This window comes from Strix aluco, chromosome 18 (assembly GCF_031877795.1).
Source record: "Strix aluco isolate bStrAlu1 chromosome 18, bStrAlu1.hap1, whole genome shotgun sequence".
Taxonomy (NCBI): domain Eukaryota; kingdom Metazoa; phylum Chordata; class Aves; order Strigiformes; family Strigidae; genus Strix; species Strix aluco.
Window position 1 is genome coordinate 10,897,758 of NC_133948.1, and position 22,402 is coordinate 10,920,159.

Genomic DNA, 22,402 nt, shown 5'->3' on the forward strand with positions numbered 1-22,402 from the left:
TGCCCCGGGTGCTGCGGTGCTGAGAGCCGTCTCTGACCTGGCTACTCTGGGGGGAAGGAGAAACCGCTCCAGGTCAGAGCTGCATTAGGGATCCTGGGAATGGAGTCGAGGGGGGGACCTGGCCCTCAAACTGCAGCGGTGTCCATAAACTTGTGGTGTTACAGGCTTTGGGTGGGAGCTGGGATGGATGTGAGAGCTGTGGTAGGTGAGAAGAGCAGAGCTTACAAGGAAAGACAACTCCTCATCAGGGCCAGTACCTCTGCAAAGGGCTGCCCATATTCATGTGGCCATTTCAGCCCAAATGCCCTGCTGCTGCAGCTTGGCCCTTCAGCATGCCGCAGGGCTCACAACCTGCAAGCTGGCAGGAGGGGCAACTGAATCAAAGAACTGAGCATGAATAAATGAATAATGAATAAAATAAATGAATAAATATCTTGCTCCTTTGGATGGGGGATTAGAGATTTCCTATCTGGTCTCGCTGCAGGCGGGCAATGCCAGCCAGAAGCTGAATTCAAGCACTATGATTCCTGCCCCTTCCTTGTTTGAAGCAAGGCTGGAGATGAACATTGGGAGCCTCTCTGCTGGAAGGAGGACATCATCCTGGAGCTCAGGCTCACTAGCTCCACAGAGATGAGAATCCAAACAATCAATCCCACTTACTCCCTGTGGAGGACTATGTGCAAATCAGACATTGCATGAAATCTAAAAAAAAAGTAATCAATTTCTCATTTTTCTTCTTTTTCCTTGGTTGCCAGCCAAAACTGGAAAACTCTACTTGTCCGGGCTTCTACTTAAGGCCTTCTTTTCTAAGATTCATAGGGGGAAGGGGGAGAAGTGATGAAGTGCATTGGGAAGCTCACCATCTCACACTGGAAGAGGCCAAACAAACCTCAGTGACACCCCCAGTTCCCAGGCTGCTTTCTGCCCATGATCTCACTCCCCTCAGAGCTCAGCCAAGCTGACTTCATGCACTACAGCGTGCCCAGGGGCAGCTTTAGTCTTTATTACAATTCTTCTCACTTTTTATGGGTTTTGGGAGTTATGTCCTTCCACAACTTCACATCAGCCTAGCTGCATATCTGACTTCACGTTATACACCTTTGTAGTGATGCTGACATGCTGCCTTCAATAAAATCATGGAATCCTACTAAAAGCCCCAAAAAAGCAAACCCAAACTCTTTGTTTCAAAGGTATGAGGGACTGCCAGAACAGAAACACTGCTCAGGAGTTTCTTTGCTGATCTCCTCCTGCCTTGTCCTCCCATCCTCCTCCTGCCCAGGCACCCAAAACAGATGTAAGCACAGGTCTGAGCAGCAGTGATGTACCATTGCTGTCTGCCATCTTCCGGGTTCCCCTTCCTTCTGGAAGCAGTTGAATTTATGTCAATGATGTGCAGCATCAGTTTCAAAACCCAAGACATCAGAAACTCAGAGTTTCCATAAACATATGTTTAATGCCCAGACTTCAGTCCATTTTGGATGGGCTTTGAAAAAGGCATCTGGCTGGGGGCTCTTGGAGCTGCCAAAGGAATTAATTGGAAGAACTCCCATCTGTAACCTTTGCTCAAGTCACTCACAGAACTGAAACATGACGGTACCAGAGGCAACTCTCTTTTCCAGACAGTATTTACCCATTCTGCATCTGCAGGCTTAGTGATAGTAACCTGTTGTACTGCAAATGTTTACAATCCACAAGCCAACTCACAAGAAAATATTCCCAGAAAAGAAGAACTAGTGTGTGTCGCACACTCATTCATTTGGCTTCATTTGGCCTTTGATTTAAAAATATATGTATTTACTGAAAGGGAATGGTTTTGCACATACACAGTGACCGCTGCTGGACCCTCCTGTTACCTCTAGGTTTGTTTTCCATGGGGTCATTTTAAGGAACATGCAAGCATTTGCCTGGGGTTGTAGGTAAGCTTAACCCTGCAACAGAAACTCAACAGCTTCCGGTCTCAGTTTCTGCAAATCAAAATAGCAAAGAGTTAGAAAACAAAGAAAAAAGCTGTTAACTCTCCCCATGAGTTAGACAGCACATAAACCTCAAGAAGGCACATGAGCAAAGATAAATGGGCTGTTGCAGCGTTCATCTCTTTTGTTTGTAGTAAATTATTGTGTGTAATTCATGTTTCCTGTCCATAAATGCCAGACAAACTTGAAGACATGGAATCCATTCTAATTTAGTAAAGACAAAAACAACTCCTTTTGAGCCCATCTGGAATTTGTTTTTATCGTAATTGTTTTGGGCTCAGTAACGAGTTCAAGATCTAACTGCCCTCACTAATTGTTTCAAGAATAAACAGATGCTTTGTTTAAAGGCGGCAGCTCCCATTTTGCCCAGCACAGCACTCTCTGGGGTCACAGGATGAAAGGAGCTGTGCGCCATGTCAGCACCGGCCTTAACGAGCATTGGCGCCCTCGCCAGGGGTGCTTGCCCCTGTCAGCAGCTGATGGGGCAGGAAACCAGCCCCCAGCCACACACTTGATGAGTGTCCAGCCACTGACATGTGTCCTCTGCTCTTTAACACCACTGGCATTTTGTTTGTAAATTCATCTGATGACCTTTTGCAATGCATCCTTCTGTGACAAGTCATACCTGGTCTGATGACGCATGGGCACCTCCTCCGGCTGGGCTATAGGGCACACAATGGACAGAGTTCATTCCCTGGCCACCTAACCCCAAGCCCCTTGGCTTGAGTAAAATGCTCCACCCCCCTGCAGTAAAGCCCCAATTCTTTTATTTGAAAACAAAGATACACGCCCCCTTACCCACTCTGAGAGACTTCCCCAACCAGGTTATGAGACTATGCAAGCTCTGTACAAGGTCTCACCCACCCTAGTGCTCCCCAGGACACGCCACGCCTGAGATCCCTGTTAGTCCTGGTGTAGAAGAGGTTGGTGCATGACTGATGCACTGGCACTAGGAACAGATTCAGAAAGAGTAGCACTGAGCTTCCCTACAGGTCAGCCACTACAGCCAGTGGGACCTTACTGGAAGGTTATTTCAGCTTTCAGATTCAGTCCTTGGTGACAGGGACAACAGGTGCCAAGAGCTCCAGATCCACCACAGAGTAGATGCTAAGAGCTTCTGCTCCAGTTTTGGAAACAAGGCTCCATGAACCGGCTTGTTTGAACCTGTGCATAGATAAGCTGTGTAATCATAACTGCCCCAGGCATTTGAAGTGTTTACTTTTCAGTGTTTAATGGCCATATATAAATTCTTTCTCCTTCATTGAAGGATTTCCTGTCCCAAATCAGCTAACTCTACAGTGTGATGGCTAAATTCAGAAGAAAGTGAATCATACAGAATTGGATGGGGTTTTTTATTTGTTTGTGTTAGAAAGAAACTAAAGATAGCACTTAAAGCTCAGTCCGCCAAGGACATGTGGCTTGCACAGGGTTTGCTGTAAATCAAAGTTTATGTTATTTTTATTTCCTATGTTTTTTAGTTAAAAATATAGCTTTGCATCTGGCATATCATGAGAAAGAAGATCTCAACTAAATCTTCTTGAGCAGAGCCTGATCACATATCTAAATAAAGCACCTCTTCCAAAACATCTTCTGATCATGAGTTGAAGACATCAAGCAAGAAAACGTCTGTCTCTTCGCACAGTTATTTTTTTCCAGTGCTTAATCATTCTTGTTAAATTCTTCTGCCTTGTGATCTGTCCTCTACACCATAGGTCACCTCCCACAGCTGTCAGTGGGGAATATCCTTCAAGGGCCTTTATTTTGTAACATCCATTTCATAAGCACTGTGGCCAAATCAACAAGAGAACTGAAAAACAATGTTTGTTTCTTATAAAAAGATGTCTATGATCAGCTCACAATAGCAGCACATACGACTGAGCATCCTGTCAGCTGCTGGAGACCCCTACAAGGAGTCAGAAATGGTATTTGTACTTTGGTTTTCACCAGAGGCAGGACCATGTGTCCTAGTCCAGGTGCCTCTCAATAAGCCATGGGAGAACTCTAATAAAAAGCTCTATCTGAAGTGAGTGTTAAATAAGAAATAAGGATGAGTCTGACACTCTGACACTGCTGCACGTATTTTCCTCTCCTCTGACAGGAACATTCAGCAACATTTACTGCCATTTGGCAGAGTCTAAACGCCCTTTTCTTACACACAGGAACAGAGATTTTGTTCAGCCAAGCAGTTTGTTCTCTCTGGCCCTCAGATCACACAGTTTCAACTAACTGCCTGCATCAGTGTCTGATACAAAGAAGAAAGGAAAGGAATAGTTCAGCCACAGCATGACCTACAGCTCACATTGGACTGAGAACAGGGTATTTCAATTATTTTCAGTATTTTGGGCTTTCTCAGTTTTCCCAGAGAAGATCTATTGCTTATCAGGAGGATGAAAATGCAGACTGCTGATCCAACGCACAGAACAGAGCCATTCTTCTGACATCCAGAAATCCTAACTGGCAAGGAAAAGCAGCTAGTTCCCTTGGCTGTACCATGTCCTCAGAGGACTCAGCTCCCATGTATCTCTTCTGGTCTGGAAAGCATCCCAGTGACTCTGTGTGGTAGCAGAAGTTCTGTCAGCACTGGGTCCCTGCCCTGAGAAACGTCTGCAATGAAGCCCATTTCCTGAAGTTGTTATACAGTGTCTTGAACTTACATAAATTGTGGGTTGTTTCTAAGGAACATTAGTGAACTGCTGGAACTGAGAATAATGGTGTCACAGCAGGACACTCATTTCCTACAAAGAAAATCCATTCTAACAACTAAGTTCTATAAACATTGCTTTCACCACAAAACAACAGACCTGCTGGATGTTTCTTGAGAAAATTGCTTGTTTGTAGATGATGTTATTTGTCTTCTGTATTCTGAGTGATTCCTGCAAGAGTCAGAACAAGCAGGTGGAGGTATTTCATATTTCACTGTGACGGTCCTTACAGGAAAGAGAGAAGGGTTTTCAGAAATAGCCAGGCTAGAGCGTGGGAGATAGCCAACAAACCAGCCAGGGAACAGCTCCAAATCTCTTCTGCAATTGACAGTGTAGTGTTTGTAGGGAATATTCATCCTGTAGATCCAAGCCTCACAGATGGAAATGGGGCCCCTTTTCTCATCTTGCAGTGTAATTGCAGTTGGTCCAGACGATCATGGGGTAAAAACACTCTAAAACATAGGAACCTCTCAGTGCGTGACAGATCAAAGAGCATGTGTTGATGGTCTTTCCTAATGTCAGGATTACTACTTATTCCTGCAGTCAGGTAATTACAAGTAGAGACTGCCATCACATTCTCCAAATAACTACTCTCCCATGCTCATGGCATCATATTTCACCTTGATTATGACAGGTTTGAGTTCAGTGAAAAAGTATTTGAGGGAAGAGGGTGGTGGGTCCCTGCGGCAGTGCTGGAAACATGCTGCGTTTATGTGAAGGCTTCCAAAGCCAGGAGTTTGAGTAACTGCAGTGCAGTGGTTATACCCTGGTGACAGACCCTGAGACTGGAGATTTCTCATCTACACCAACTGTGACTCTGAAACTGTGAGAACTTATCCTAAGGACTGAACATTGGGAATGCTGGTTTTTTTAAGGTGCAGCAGGAAGCCAGTTAGAAACACAACCAATGTGAACACCTGTCAGCACCAAACCATGAGTCATCAAGATGCTGTGTAGGAGGAAAAAAATCTATCCATCCACTGCTCATCAAGGAGGCTGTTACCAGAAAATACAAAAGACAACCACCAGAAACTCTTACTTCCAGCTAGCCAGCTGCACATGCAGATCTAGCCACAGCTACAGCCAATCTATGCCCCTTCTGGAGCAGGGAGGCTTGTGAACAGCCTGTGCCACAATCCATGGCATTTCACTGCCCACCCACAGGACTCCAGTCACCCCTTGCAGCTGTCATGAGCTCACCTGCTATGTCCCTTCTCTGACCTGAGACTGCCATAGGCAGTTGCCTCACTTCATTGCAGGATTTGAAAGCTCTCTGGTTTAACCCCCACCTAAAAGCACTGGGAATATGTTTTGAAGAGGGAGAAGTTGGCCCTGCACAGTTCAGGGAAGGTAGAGGTGAAACAAGGAGAGGCTTGAGGAACGCCCATTGGGAGGCTCAGCAGAAGATGCAAACACAGCCCCTGTCAGCACCTGCCCTTGTGCGTTGCTGCCCAGTGCCTCTAGGATTTCCTTCGGACTGTGATGGATACTGCCTTCATCTCCTGTTAAATAGAAGAATGCACATATTTGCCTTAGAAAAATAAGACAATGCAATGGTCTAAGCAGGCAGTCCTTGACGGGTCATTGCAGAAAGATATATTTCTATATTTGTCTGCAACAGAAATGAGACAGATAGATCAGATTCATGGTGCTCAGGCCCAGGGAACGGATGGAGCTGAGACTGCCTGGGTGAGCTGCATTCCTTTGCCTCTTATCCAACTAGAGACATGCTGTGACATGTTGGCCCCTGTCTAAGGAGCTAGAATGGAATAATCCCCATCTACCTCAAAGGCTCCCATGACACAGTGACTAGAACAACCAGGGACACTCCACCTGGTAGCCGCAGGCTGAAACTCCTGTACACCATCACCTGAGGGGACAAAGACCTGCACTAGGTGATCCCTGCTTATAATATGCTAGGAAAAGGAGAAAGCTCTCACTAGAAAACCACAGAATATGTGTTTTTCTTCCCGGAAGAGCTCTACCCAAATGTGGTCTCATTCAGAATAGACAACAAGAAGAAACTAGCACTTTCCTTTTTGAATGTATTACTGTTCTTGATACATGCTGCCTAAATTATACATCAGTGGCTGTTAACTTGCAGTTACATACAGTTACATCTATTTCCCCAGTGAACAAGTTACCATTTGGGAAGCTGTTTAGAAGTAGTCCTCTGACCCCGCCACACGCCACAGGCAGCAAACCACTGGCATGTTGGATTCAGAGCCTAATAGAGGAAATTTTGTGCTTCTTCTGCCACTTAGTGGCTGTAGCTGATGCAGCACCACATTACATTTATAACAGAATACTGCGATGTGGAACAGGTTTATATTTCTGTTTGGTGTAGTAAAACCTGAGTAGGGACAAAGAGGCATTTAAAAATAAGTTTTACTTATTTTGAATACTTTGATATCTGTCAGGCCCCTCACAAATTGCCCTCTGCAGGATGAAAGGATGTTAAAATACCACGATTACTCCTAAAGGCCAGATATTTTGTGAAACAGCAGCTTTACTATTATTGCTGGCAATGCAATATGCCTCCATCTCCACCAGGCCCCATGTCTAGGATTCCTGGGGATACACCATTTCTCACTGCCAGGGAGTGCCTTTCTATTTTACAGAAATAAGCAAGCCTGTCTGTCATTGCTGTTACTGCTGCCTCGCCATCTTTGTAGCTTACATGGAAAAGGGAACCATTCCTGGAACAATAAACAACTACCACATGGCCAAACCCATTACACAAGACCTGTCAGCTACTCAGTCCTGATTAAATGATGGGTAGTTAACAAGGGAAGAGTATAAAACTAACACGCTAGTGAAAGATAAGCCAAAAGACAAAGATGAAAGGTCACCAAAGAAGCCACTGTTACAGTGGGATTAAACCTTTTCAACTCGTTAGAATTTAGCTGGAGCCTCTTGGGGGTAGAGGAGGGGGTTCTACAGCATAGAGTTATTTAATTTTTAACCAAGATATTAAAAAAGGACTGAGTTTCAATTTTGTATTCCCAGCGTGTCACACAAATCCATCCTATGAAGGCTCCTCTGCCATGCCTCTGTGAACAACTGTGGTGAAGCTCAGTTGATTCCTTGATCGATATCTCCCAAGCACAAACCCAGTTATAGTCCTTGGTATAATCAGCCCTGCTGCCCTCAGAAGGGCTCTTCTCTCTGCTCTCTGAGGCTGTAGGGAGAACAAGGCTTAAAGAACAGCAGGATAATGCTGTGCGAAAGGGTGTGACAACTCAAAACAAGCTGAGAAGATTTTGATCAGATACTCATTCTTTCCCCAGCAGCCTGTTTTCTCATGCCCACCTCAGCACTACGTTTACCTGCAATGCTATATATTAGGTAGATATATTACATATTATGTAATATGCACTTTAATATAGCATATAATGTAATACAAATTATGTATTATGCATTTTAGACGCAAAAAAAGTGGCATATGTAAAAGCAAAGCCCTCTGCATCCTGTGAAATGAGCGAGAGGCGATTGTTCGATGACACAATCGAATGCGGTAAGTGTTGCTGTTTGCTCTATGCCAGGCTATGGAGAGGGAACAGGATTGCTGCCTTCTGTGCATCAGTCCCTTGTCAGCAACAGCTGGATTGCCTGTATGTCACCAGGAATCTAGACAGGAGTACAGTGAAAGGGCTTGGCATAAAGAGGGATTTGAAAGTTTTGGGGTTTGTTCATTCCTGTCACTGACAGGACCAAGGGAAATAGTCTGGTATGTCTTTCAGATCTTAGACTGGGTTCCAGGACAAATACAGTCAGAAAAAAATCTGTAGTTTACTCCTGCTTTGATCACACTTAATCAGACAAGCACTACTGTGCCAGACGCTTTGAGAGGGAATTTATGCTGTAAACTATACTGGCCTTCAAGAGGATTTAGACAGCTCTGAATCCTGCAGATTCATTTCCCAGACTGTCATCTACTTTCAACAAAATTAATTGAACTGTCTTGCTAATGAACATGCAGCCCCTTTTTGAGAATGTAAATCAGCTGGCAAAACACCTGCCAAGTCAAGTGTCTTATCCTAATGTAATGGGTGACTAAATACACATTCCTATGCTGGAGATTTAAATAATCCTTTAGAGAATTTCTGAGAGTACCAGAGGCTTTGGCAGACAGAAGAAAATCTACCAAAGAGGATGAACAAGCTGCAGAGACTGGTAAAAAACATCTATTTTACTATTATTGTTGACAGATCTTTTTTTTAATTTGAATTTTTATAAGGCTGTGTAAGTACTATCACGTTCTTGTAGAATTATCTGTCCAACTCATCACAGTTCTTGGGATAAAACTGAGGACTAATGGCTCTCCTGGCAGCTGCACGCCACCACTGTGGCTGGAACAATAGTGCAGAAGCCAGGTGTTAAGGAAGGTTTGGGAAGGTCACCCTGTAAATACAACTCAGCTCTGACCACAGACCTGTTTGGTGGCTCTTGAAGGGAGAAGCAAACAATTTTCCTTTAGCTCATGGCCACAAAAGAACTCTGTGATATGGGACCTGGTAGGGGATGTACTCTATAATGAAAGCAGGAAAATGAGCAGGAGTGTTACGTTCCTAGGCATTGTGATTAAAAAGAAATGTGCTATTGTAGGCAGAGGAAATCTCTCTCACTTGAAGAACTAAAATAACTGGGAAGAACAGAGATCTCAGGCGCACAATCCTTAGCTCAGGTCTCAGTAACAAGACAGGGAAGTGGTGCAGCCAAGGAAAGTGTAAGCAAAATGTACCTGCTTCTAACTGAAGAGAGCTTGGTCTCTTCTTGCCACAGGGTTGGAACAGTCTGGCTTCATTTCTGTCCTGAGAGAGCATCCTGTCTCAGGCTGATATGGAAGTTATTTACAAGAAAAGGCTTTCAGGAATGGAAAAATCTAAGATTATTTGAATTTGTGATTTTAGAACTATTGCAAGACTAGGCAAAACTTTCCTTTTCTTTAGTAGATGGCTCTGTAAGAACAAAATGAGCATGTAGAGCAGAAAAAGCTTCCCAGCTCTGGGTTATCTAAGTTGTTCTCAGGGTCAGGGGGGTCATATTCATGTAGCAAAACACAATCTATCCTGAGGTGCCCTGCACTAACTGGCAAACAGCCAAGCCTGAGCATGGGCTCTTTGCGTCACCCGCAGAGCTGTCCCACTCTGGCAAAGGCCAACCTGGCCCTGGGCCACCCAGAACATTGTGCAGGAGGTGTCAGGCTAAAGGCCAGGGGCCCCCAGCAAGCTCAGAGTGGTCTTGAGACATGGGACAGTGCTCCCAGTCCAAGAACACCATCAGGGCATGGCTTGTCAGTCACAGGATCTCACATACAGGTGGGGAAACCAAAGGCACAGCTACAAAATAGGTGTGAACTGAAAAGGATGGAGGGGTGACACAGAGAGAGACCAACCAATGGGGTGGGGTGGCTGCAGTGAGGAAGGGATGTTCACTGATTCTGAGATGAACATGGAGACATGATGCTGCTGACACTCAGCTGTACTCCTCTACAGAAGCTGCAGGTCAATTTGAAAGCAGTCACACAGGAAAGCGTCCAGACAAGAGTGGCAAGAATGACCTGAGGCTTACAAACATGACAGAGGAGGAAAGATCAACAAAACTGTTTAGAAAGCTTCTACAGAGTGTCTCTGTTTCTCCACAGTTAGCCCCAGTGTTGTTCTGATATGGGACACTCATTTATACTATAACATTCAGGGCATCCTGCTGCAAGGGGAAAATATGCATGTGTTTTGCTTGCAAGCCTGCCAGTGAGCTCTCAGTTGCCATACTGTGTCAGCCAGGACAGCTTGTTCTACACCCTTCAAAAAGTCAAGAGACCTCACTTTTATACCAACACCCTGATCCCACGATGCTGTATGAAGCAGCCCCATTCGCCTGCCCATGCTTCTGAAGACACAGCAGTGGTGTTGGACAGCAATATAAGCAATGGGCAATACTGACGAAGAAATGACCTCAGAGGGACCAGAACATGGCATAGGACTCACTGTCTGCCCCATATTTCATGTATATCATAATACTGAGGGTGTAGAACATATTCTGGCTGAATACACAATTATAGACTGCTAAACACAAGAACATGTGGGAACAACTGTGTAATGAGAAGGTTCAGCAAAGAGGTATTTTCTGTTCTGTACAACATGTGAAGTAGCATAGGAAAGGCACTCTATTTTAAACTAAAATAAGTGTCATTACCATGAAAAACTAGAAGAAATAGCATGCCAATGAATCAGAAATGCACTGGATATAAATGGCCATGAGAAAATCCCCCATACCACAGAGAAGCTCCGTCCAACAGAGCTTAGCTAGAAACGAGGCGGAAGTCATTAAACATTGGCAATGCTTCTTGAATAATTCATCGTGTGAGTACATGTTTTTGTAATGAATTGAATTAATTGAAGCTATAATACCAGTCTCTACCAGTATTTACTGGTTTTGCTCTGACTTTTTGTAAGCATACACATTAAATATTAAACCAAAGACACATGCAGGCCTTTTCCCCAAAGCAGTCCCAAATTTTTAGTGAATGGCAATGAATTATTAATACTATTCTGCGGTGGAGGGAGATAGTTTTAAAATCGGGGAGGTGGGTGTTCTGTCTTTGGGACCTCCCATTTTATGACAACATTCGTAGCCTATTCTAATCTTCACACCACTCAAAGAATGAATGGAACAAATGTGAGCCATTTTATTCTGTGCAAGGAAGCCATCCATTTTCTATCCATCTTCTTCAGCTTCAGAGCAAGATCCTGATCCTGACAATATGCGCTGCTGGGATTGGAGGCACTTTCCAATACGGTTACAACATCTCTATCATCAATGCTCCAACTTCAGTAAGTACTGCTAGTCTGAGAGCCTCCTCCTGAGACAGACGCTTCCTTAGTGTCCTGTCTGGCTACAAACTGGCCTGCCACTGAAAATATGCAGTCTGCTAATACTGAGGGTGAGAAGGGAAGGAGGTGTTGTTCCCTCTGTATAATTCACATCTGAGTGACAGGACTTTGTTGTCAAGAGCCACCCCTTAGCAGGACCTAGTGTCACAAGCATTCATTCAAAAGTCTTGTTTCAACCGCTTTAGCAAATCCAATTCTAAAATTTTCCAACCTGCATCCTCTTTTTTTGACTTTTGCCCTTAAATTCAAAGTTGGACCCATGAAATACATTTTTGAATTATCCAAGACAGTTATATACAGGTACAAACCAAGTACAACTTTTCGACAGCTACAGTTTTACACTCAACCCTCTGTTAAAAACACACCTAAGAAGTGGAGGCCATTTTCAACCAAAGGTTTGGAGACATGAATACAGGATAAACAGATGTATTAATAAGGAAGCCTTAACATTTCTCAGTGTCCTTCACCTCTACATCATGGTTATGCAGGACTGTCCTTCCCTCTCAGTACATCCAGATGTTCATGAACGAAACCTGGCTGGAGCGCACAGGCGTGCCCCTCGAGAGCAACATGATCCTGCTGCTGTGGTCTTTCACTGTCTCTGCGTACCCTCTGGGAGGACTCACTGGGGCTGTTGTTGCTGGTCCCATGGCCATCATGCTGGGAAGGTAAGAGGGTGATGGTTTTTAATTTAGGCTTTGCAGCTTCCATTAGTCCAAGAGGAATGATGAGCCCTATAGCACAATACCCACTGTAGTTAAAAATAATGAAAACATGTTTTCTATCACAGATCAGTCTGCCATTAACATTCTGAGCTGGCAGGGAGAAACTACCTGACGTGGCAGTAGTTCATGTCTCAAAACCCAATGGGGAACAGTTCTTTTCCCCACATTACCTTCTCATCATATTCTGACCCAGCTGAAGTGCTACAAGGATTTCAGCTCAACTCTGTATCACAGTAACCAACTACATAATCACCATCATTTTTGTGCCCAGTTTTCTGCCATCCTTTTAAATAGGAAATAATGACAGAACAGACCAAGGATTTTTCTTCAGAATGAACTCAGGGAATTGGTAGGAATGACACTGGAAAAACAGAGGGTGCTTGCGAAGAGCAGTTGTTGCATCCCAGGTCCTCATGTCTCACAGGGTCTGTATCCACCCTTTTGACTGAAACATTTCAGGAGGTATTTACTAAATCTTCACAGGTTTTTTTTCCCCTGTGCTTGAGTCTCCAAAAAATATGTGTCTCTCCTCACCCAACTTTCCTACACAGCTGTATCCCCAGTTCTCTTCAGAAAAAAACAGTGTTACTAGCATAAACTAATGGGAAGTTAGATTTTGCCTCCCTCTCTCCTGACCCCCAAATTTTCCTCTATGTGCCATCACTTTGGTTTGCTCCTCTAATATGATGAAACAGGCACCGTTATGGTGTGGGATGGGGCTGGAGGACTGTCTCCCATGGCTCACTTGTTTCATGGCTGTGAAGATCTGGAAAGGATATGGTTTTCTTATCCAGTGAAAAGTTTAGAGATTTCATCTTGTACTGCTTTGGAATAAAATCATATTCTATCATGATTAGGAAAAAAAAAGACTGTCTTCTGAAGAGCAGGTAGGACAGTGAGTTGGGACTAGAGACAATTACTGGCTGTTATGGGTTAATAGAGCTCTCTTTTTTTTCCTGGTTTTGGACAGAAATTCCTCCTGGGACACATGAAAACTTTCTGACAAAAGTTTCATAAGGATCGTAGTATTACATGAAAAATGCCTGTTTCAACAAATCAGCGTTTTGAGACCAAAACGCAGTTACCTACTGAAGGAATACTCCTCTCCATTCAAATGGGAAACTGTGTGAGCACAAGAGCCATGAATCTGGGTGAGGACCTCATGGTGCCTTCAGTGCAGTCTAAAGCCAGCGCTGCAGGGACACGCTGTGGTCGTGCTGGTAGCTGGAGAGGCCCTAATTGTATCAGCCATGCAGATCACCTGTTAATGCTGATTCCTGTTTTTATAACAAGACACCAAAACTGCTGATCTGCCATCTGCACACAGAGACCTCACGTAGGGCTTTGGGTAACCAGGATGTTCTGTGGTGGAGCTGAGCAGCCCCCCTTGAGCTTCCAGGCATGACAGGTTGGATCTGCCTGTGAAAAGTTTTATCTGATAACTAAACCTGACACACATATGCTCACAACTGTGTCTTTTCTCTCTGAAGGAAGATGTCCCTGCTGCTGAACAATGTCTTTGTGATCATAGCCGCAGTCTTGTCAGGATTCAGCCGAATGGCAAAATCTTTTGAAATGATTATGCTCAGCAGATTTTTTACTGGTGTGAATGCAGGTATGGCAACATGAGAAACATAACAGGACAAACATGATAACAAGTATCAATTAGAAATAGAAGATAGTTAAATAGGAATGATCCAAGACATTAAAGCAATTAATCCTCTAGTCTGACCATACACATGTATATGAATGAGGAATTTGTATATACAGATTTTATATTTTGCTTCTAAGGACTTTTTTTTTAAAGCATACACAGGCAGGGTTTTTTTGTGTAATACACATGTGAGGATCTGTGTGCACTCTGCACACAGGGAGGGGAGCCCTGGGAGAAACTGAGCTGAAAATCAGTCCCTATTTGCTTGTATGAATGTTATCAGACTAACCAGCATGAACACCAACATTAAAGCTTTTATAGAAGTTCATCCAAGGAAATCATGATTGATACAAGTGATTTAAAATATGACCTTCCCCCCAAAATGAGGGAATAGAGGGAAGCATCTCTTATAACCTTGGATTTGGTGCTGAAAAGACCATAGGACTGAGGTCCTGGCAGGTTTCAGTTTCATTATCCACTACTACTTATAAGTATGGAAATGTATGTTTAGTAGCTTATATAATGAATAAGAGTGAAATTTAAGGTTTGGGTGAATAATAAGCACTGGTAGATCAGACATCACATGGCCTGCAACAGAAGAGTCCAGCAGACAACTTCAAGAGGTGACTGACTGCATTTGTCCTCGTCTCCTCTGTCTACAAACTGAGGTCAGCATTTGTCTGCCTTGCCCAGGTGTAAGCATGAACATTCAGCCCATGTATCTGGCAGAAAGTGCCCCAAAGAAGCTCAGAGGAGTTGTGACCTTGACCTCTGCATCATTTACAGCCCTGGGGTTGGTGCTGGGGCAGATTGTTGGACTCAGGTAATGTAAAGCAAGAAGCCCAGTTTATACTTATTAAATCTTTCTTCTTTTCTTTTTCACTTTTTTTTCCCCTTTACTACTCCTCTCTTTTATTTCTTTTCCAGTGCCCACTTAGAGCTGAGGATGATGGGCTTTCACCAGGTTGTAAAATGTACTTGCATAAATTATGGGGGTTTTTTTCTCTAGGGAGCTACTAGGAGGGGAGGAGAGCTGGCCATTCCTTTTAGCTAGCAATGTGGTGCCTGCCCTCATCCAGCTCACAGCTCTGCCTTGGTTCCCTGAAAGTCCCAGATACCTCTTGATTGACCGTGGAGATGAAGAATCCTGCATCTCTGGTGAGTTTAGGATGACTGTTATCCTCTCACTGAGCATGTGAGATCTACTGACTGGGCAGATAAACAGCGAGAAGGTTGATTGCATATTCTTAACATACAGTCCAGTGTATTCAGTCCAAAACAGATTGAAATGTAGATTTCTTTCCAACACAAATATTCTGTTTGGTGATTCTGCCAGCCTCCTTAGGTGAACATAAAAGCTTTAAGCCCAATACCATGGCTATGTCACTAGTGCCATGGATAATATTTTGCTAAACCAGAGGACCATATTTGGTCTGTACAAAATATGTGGTGCCATCAATGTTTGTAATTGTAATTAAACTGCTGCACCCTTAAACAGTGCCCAGGTGGGGTTGGGTATGTATTTGTGTGAACAACCACAGTAATTCTGAACGCAGATGAATGTATGCTTCTTTGCATCCTGCTTTTGTGCACAGACTTGGGCCCCAGTGTTTTGAGAATGGTGCTACAACTTTTACTTGTAGGAAGTGTCATATCAAGTTCCAAATATGATCAATTCCTCCTTACAAACTAAAGAACGTTCTGTAATCTTAAATATTTTTGATCTGTTGAGAAAACTGAAAGGCATCTTCCTACAAAAGACTGTTTTGCTACAATGGTAGTAGGGTCAAAAGGTGGGACTTGTGTTCACAATGGTGAATATGTTTTCTAACTACGAAGTGAAATGAATGCTGGTTGAAGAGCTCATGACCAAATCTGAAGCCAATTCATATTAAGGGATTTGCTTAGATTTGTAGCATACAAATCCCCATATACAGAGCATCTGGAATTAGTTTCCAGGAGATATGTGCTGTGTGCCAAGAACATCTTAATTGCCTGCATTTCCCAGGGAAGTCACATGAGATCATGAGACTCATGACATGAGTCAGAAGCATGGCTGCTGAAATGGCACTGATTGGAAATATTATCTTGTCAAACAATGGTGAGGGATTTGCACTCCTGTTCTCCTAAATCCTTCAAGTGGCTGCACCACAACTGGCCATCTCTGTGAAGGTAACACCATGATCACAGACTCTGTCCTACAGCTTTCTGCAGCTGTCACTTGCTGCTCAGTCCTTCACCCTGCAGAGCAGGCAAACCACGGGTAAAGTTCAGGGGATAAGAGGTTCCCTTGTCCTTACAGCCCTGCAGAAGCTCAGAGGCAACAGTGACCTGAGTGCAGAACTGGAAGAGATGCTGGCTGAACAGGCGGCTGTTAAAGGTCAGAGAGCAAAGAACCCTTGGGAGCTCTTCCAAACTCCAGCTTTGAGGTGGCAGCTGATGAGTATCGTTGTGCTGAGCAGCGCCATGCAGCTCTGTGGGAATGACTCGGTAAGCAGCCTGGCAGCCACAGCAATCAGTGGCAGTGCTGTATCGCGAGACATGGGTGCAAGCTCTTGGGTTTAACATTCCTGCTGCAGGAGAATGAATAGTGGTCTGCTCTGCCTGTGGAGATTTTCAGACCTCAGATGCTTAGCTCCCAAAGTATGCCTGTGCATTACGGCAAGACTCAGAGGGATGCTGTCAAAATAGCCTGTATGACAGCACATCAGTCCTTCTCTGTATGGTCCTTCAGGAGAAATGATGGGATGTATTTTCAGACATTTTCCCTTACTGCTTTCTCCTCTCTTCTCTCCCCAGATGTATTTTTATGCAGCTTATGTGTTCCAAGAGGCTGGAATTCCTCAGGATAAAATCCCGTATGTTGTAATCGGCACGGGGAGCTGTGAACTCATCACATCTGTCACTTGTGTGAGACTCTCTATGCACTCTGCTGACATGCAGACTCTGTTGAAGTGAGGAGGCTGTTAATTACAGATTTTGAATTTACATTGCTTTTCATGCCAAGGAAGCCCTTTATGCACAGCAGCCAGGCAGTCTCTCGGCACTCATGTCCAGACAGGTTAATGCAGAAGTATTTTGTCAGACACTGCATCATCATCACTGTCTGGAATCTCTAAAAAGTGTGACTCTCTTGCTTTGAGTCAGTATGGACAGCAGCAGAGTTTAGACTGCAGCCAGGACATTCTCGTCTCCCCTGAACACCCTTCTTGCCTGACTCCCCAGCAAACTCTTTCCTTTAAGTTCTTTTTTTTTTTTTTTTTGCTAAGTGGACAACATCCTTAAAGTAGTTGTAGAGGAAACTAAGCATGGAATGTTGAAATAGGAAGAGGGAGCAGGCAGAAATAAAAACACAAGTTAAGTATCTTGCTTTATTTCATTGTGTTACTTTGTGCAGAACATGATTATAGACTACGCTGGTCGGAGGCCACTGCTCCTGGGGGGATATATCTTCATGGCAGGATGGGCCATTGTCTTCATGGTCGCTCTGAGCCAGCAGGTAACAAACTTTACTTCATTATTTAAGTGGAATGGAGTTGGGCTTTTGCCTTTTATTGGCTGGGATGTTTAGTGGTGGCAAATAAGCGTAAGTGCCCTCACTGGTTTTCTGTTGGTCTCTGTGGCTGTAGACTCAGATTAGCTGGATGCCTTATCTCAGCATGGCCTGCATTTTCGCCTATATCCTGAGCTTTGGAATCGGACCAGGTCAGTTCCCTCAGTGTTTTTGCTGAAACTTTTGGCTACTGCAGGGGCTTGGAGGTGTGTGCAAGCACCTTATGGAAACTCTCAGACCCTCTTTAGCCACAGCACACTCAAAGGAATAAGGCAATTCCTGCCAGCAGTTTTCAGCTGTTTCATGGGGGCTTCATGCCCCTGGTAAGTCAGTGCTGTGCAGACACAGTCTGTGCCGTTCTCTGTGTCATTGTTCCTTTCAGCACTTGGAGATGATTCTTGTCTTAAATGGACAACAAGGTTTTATTTGCTGCCCAACTTATTAGGGCTGTAGACCAGCATTTCTAATGCTTCACATTAACCCTAGAGATCGACAGCTACATCATCTGATTATTTACTTGCAGATATGTGGACGCACAATTTCCACATCTATTTGTTAGCCTACTACCATGCATTTTCTTGGCAGAATCCATTAGTTTCTGTGGTTGTGGGGGCAGTACACAGGCTCTGTGTGTGCAGGTGTTTGTGCAGTGTGTGAATAGCTGTGAGGCTCTGTTTGCTTACGTGAACTTGAAGGAAGGCAGGTAAGAAAAGAACCAAGCTGCCAGTGTCACATGCCATATGAGTTAGCAGTAATTTCTTGTCCTAGTCCCTACAGTGCCATAGGATTGAATTAATTATAATCCATTCTCACAGCTGGGTCCTGGTGAGAATAATGTGGATTACAAAATCTTTCCCGGCAGTTCATTCTAACATGAGAGAGTTTGAATAATTATCCAGTCCTTAATAATTAACCTAAAACTTCCCCACTGCAGTTAATCTCTATTACCACTTGTTCTGGCATTGTCAACTAGCGAGAATAATTCACTGAATAATAATTTACTGTTCTCATACACTTCATGTTGGGTCTGCTTGTTAGTATATGTTCTCTTGGTTTTAATATAATGCCAACAGTATTATTCACTTTTTTTGCCATTTCTTTTTCCAGCTGGTGTAACAGGAGTTCTGCCCACAGAGGTTTTTGATCAAATGTCCCGGCCAGCTGCTTACATGATCTGTGGCTCTCTGCTCTGGTTCAACCTATTTCTGGTCGGAACAGCCTTTCCATTCATTGTGGTGCGTTCCCAAGGCAAAACAATCACCTGAGGCTCTTCAGTGTTTTGTACAAGAAAGAGGCTCTGATAGTGACCAGGAAAAGAGACAGGGCCTAGAATATCACAAGGTGCAGACACACAACAAGATAGCACTGCCATGAAAAGTGTCTTTATGAGAAAAGTGGTCAGAACTCCTCTAAACCAAACTTCCTCCATGTTCCCTATGGTGACTTCTGAGGTGAGGCTGGAAGCAGATTAATTTGGGGCATGGATGACCAATATTCCTCCTCTGTCTTCAGCTGAGAACAGCTGGGACTAGAGGTGTGATGTAATTCCCCTTGGCCAGACCCTGGCACTGTTCCCTAAATTGATTCCTGAAGTAAAAGGGAGCAGAACTACACAATATTCAATCTGTCTTATTTCCTACTGTGGATCCCCATTCTATACAATTATATGTAGAGAGAAAGACAGAAAAAGACATTTTGAGATACATGTCTTGCTACACCAAATCTCCCAAACAATGCTGGGGAGCTGCTGCATCAAGGCATGTGAGGTCCTCACCAGGGTGCACAGAAATACTCCCCAGGTGAAGTTAGTCCATGCAGGAACAGGGATTAGTGGCCTATTTGTCATTGCACAGAATGCCACCAACACTGTCTTGGTTTTTTCCTCCTCCTCAGAAAAGTCTAGCACATTTCTGCTACGTCCCATTCCTTGTGGTCTGCATCTGCACTGCACTCTACGTTGGGTTTTTCCTTCCTGAGACAAAGGGAAAGTCCTTCCTGGAAATTTCAGAGGAGTTCAAGAAACGGAACTTCAAAGCTCAGACCCAAGCGGTTTTTTATAAAGGCCCTGAAGAGATCAAATCCACCATGTTGTAGCAGAAGAAAGGAGGATGGTATCTGGGGGAAATTCAGCAGTGGCTATGCTCTCTTTCAGGGACACAAGAGAAGTAGGATTAGGGACACAAAGAGAGAAGTAGGGTTAGGGACAATATATTACTCTTAGGTTCTTAGATTCACCTTCAAAAGATACACTTGAACTGATAAATCCCAACAAAAGTTTAATAATCTGTTTTCAGTTTTTAGTGCTAACACAGATATTTTAGAATCCGTATTAGAGAGTAACAGAATGATGCCTTATTCTCTTATCATCAAACAACACCATGAAATGCTTTAGCAAATCTCTTCCGAATTTCTTCTATGTTTCTCCTTCACCCAAACAGAAACTTCCATCTCAGAAGCCTGTCTTTCCTTGGCCCTGAATCTGGGTGCTCTAACACAGAAATTAATATGGTTAAATTCTGTTTTCAGACACCAGATGAAATTCTCAGTACCTTGTCTTGGTGCTCCCTTTGTTTCTGTTATTAAGTGATTTCAAATAGATCTGTACTTGTTGAGCAATAGTGAGCAGTTAATTATTTTCAGCTATAAAAACATGTGACATGGATTAGGAAGAAAGCTTCTAGTACTTGCTAAGTGGCTTATTATACAACTGACTTTTGGGCATTTTTTTGGGACTGGTTTTCTTCATGGCTTGTTTGTTGTCTTCCAAGTAATTCTCTAGTCCAGTTTGTACTGCTCTCATGGACACTGCCAGTGCATTTTGTAGGGTTTTACACCTGCGTCTGATAAGTTTAGAGTGTGGTGAGGAGCTCCTATGGCAGCAGCTTATTTTGGATGTGGAGATCTAGATCACAGCAGAACATTCTCTGCAGCATGTTCTTCTTGTCTCCACAGAGCACACTGGAAAAGACCCAGATGTAATAGTGATTCTTTTTAGCTAACCTAGTACAGAACAGGGCAACACTCCTCTTTTAATATAGCCTTTCAAAGGCATTGGGTTGACTGGTGAATTTTCTTCCAGTTTCTTCTCAAAATCACAATCAAGCTGTCTCTTTTCTTTTGGTTTGTTTTTGGTTTTGTTTTTTGTATGAAAGTCACAGCTCTGCTGATGGTTGCAGCAAATAAGAACACATACATTTTCAAAATAAGTAGTTAAAGTTTCTTTCAGTATATTTTTAAACTACATTTTTAAAAAATACAGCATTTTTGAATGACCAGACTGTAAACATTTCTGGAGTGTATTACTGTCATGCGGGGCATGAGTGGAGCAGCAGATCTATTACTCAGAAGAGGAGTCTGTGCAAGAACTATATTTCACTACCTAAGGTTTATAACAGGAAAAATAAAACTAAACTTTCGTTCATTTGTGGTTGCTGCTATTTTAGAAGTCATTTGTATACAGACATGGGCAAGAGCAGGTACCTCTGCTCTTGGACAACACTGAGATTTTGAAATACTCAGGATTTTGAGACAAGACAATCAAGAGCAGGACTCCATTGAGCTGGGACCTGCAAAGATTCTTTTCACTTCTACAGTTTGGAGAGAGCAGTGAGGGGCAGATGGAAAGAGTAAAAAATACAGGCAAAGCAAAAAGTGCTGGTAGCATCATGATGGTATCAAAACATTCTTATTCCTTTGGTGAGGATCCAAGAAAGGACAGGAGACAGAAGTGAAGCAAAGAAGACAAGGCAGTAGAGAAGATGTAAGCTAAGAAAGCAGGGGATGAACTAAAGAGGCTGCCTGGGCAGAGGGAGAGGTCTGACACACACTGCTGGGACGTACAGGTCAGAGAAGAATTGATTAAAACTGGGAGAAGTCCTCCAATGTCCAGAGCTCCTCACCTTGGCCACCTTTGTGGCTGCTCCCATGAGTCAGTATTGTTTTGCCTCTCCCCAGAGCCCTGGAAGGATGGAGGCCATCTGCACCTGGCAGTATGAAACACATTTTCTTCCTGAGTTTCAGAGCCAGGCCTGCGAGCACATGTGTCAGAGAACACTAATTCCAACTTCTAGCATTTTTTTCCGACTATGGCCTGAAATCAAGTGTCTTTAGACTGATTAAGCAAAGACAAACGGTGGTTACATTTTAATTGGTCTAATTAGTTATATTTTAATTGGAGCATTTAACAAGTTGGTTAATTGTTACTGAATTAAAACACCTGCAACTGAAAAAATATATTACACTTGTTCAGGTCCATTTTCTTATCATGTGAAGTGTTAGGCACTTGAAAAGTGATCCTCAGAGACTCACAGTTCATATTATTGTTTACAAATCAAATCACCATGCACTGTTGGATTGATTAATAACCATCAACACCAGAGAAAAATATTTACTGCGGCTGTCCTCAAACAATGCTTGTCTGCACAAGCCACATCCCACCTCCAACCCAACTGGGGTTGAGATTCTTCCAGACATGGAAGACATGCAGCATCCTAGTCTGGGGAACCGCCAAGTGCAGCCACTCATCAGGAGAAGGAATTTCACCCTAAGCTGTTTGAATAACTTGTAAAAGCCTTTTAACAGAACCATCTTGGAGACTGCTCAGAGAGCCTTTGAGAATTATGGATAAAAGTAAAGATGTAATTTATTTATTTTACAGTTAGGATGTAAAACTGACATTCAACTTTCCTAGCATCTATCATGTATTATGGGGATGCAGGCTTGAACTTTCAAGCAATGACCATTATTCTTAAAGTTCCAACTGATCCTGTAATTCAAGAGTTGAATGCACAGGCTCAGTCAGGTTTGGTCAAGTCAGGCTTCAGAAGGCTTTGTTGTACTGAGGCTCAAAGTAGTAGTCAGGAACTTTTCCTTTAAATGTGATAACTGATTACCCAACCT

The 22,402-nt window shown here is 43.5% G+C and overlaps 1 protein-coding gene across 1 annotated transcript; it reads left to right on the top strand.

Moving 5' to 3' along the window:
• Positions 1 to 8,830: 8,830 nt before the first annotated feature.
• On the top strand, positions 8,831 to 20,917 carry SLC2A11 (solute carrier family 2 member 11). The gene is made up of 12 exons (XM_074843937.1): positions 8,831 to 8,851; positions 11,413 to 11,511; positions 12,079 to 12,239; positions 13,787 to 13,911; positions 14,644 to 14,773; positions 14,960 to 15,108; positions 16,253 to 16,440; positions 16,750 to 16,860; positions 17,348 to 17,449; positions 17,580 to 17,655; positions 18,611 to 18,738; positions 19,397 to 20,917. The coding sequence occupies exons 1-12, from the start codon at positions 8,831 to 8,833 to the stop codon at positions 19,595 to 19,597; spliced, it is 1,491 nt and encodes a 496-aa protein (XP_074700038.1). The 3' UTR covers positions 19,598 to 20,917.
• The last annotated feature ends 1,485 nt before the right edge of the window (positions 20,918 to 22,402 follow it).

Coding starts and splice junctions, on each gene's coding strand:
- SLC2A11 (XM_074843937.1), top strand. CDS start 8,831: ATGAACAAGCTGCAGAGACTG. Junction 12,240..13,786: donor ATGGCCATCATGCTGGGAAG/GTAAGAGGGTGA, acceptor TTCTCTCTGAAG/GAAGATGTCCCTGCTGCTGA. Junction 17,450..17,579: donor TGGTCGCTCTGAGCCAGCAG/GTAACAAACTTT, acceptor CTGTGGCTGTAG/ACTCAGATTAGCTGGATGCC.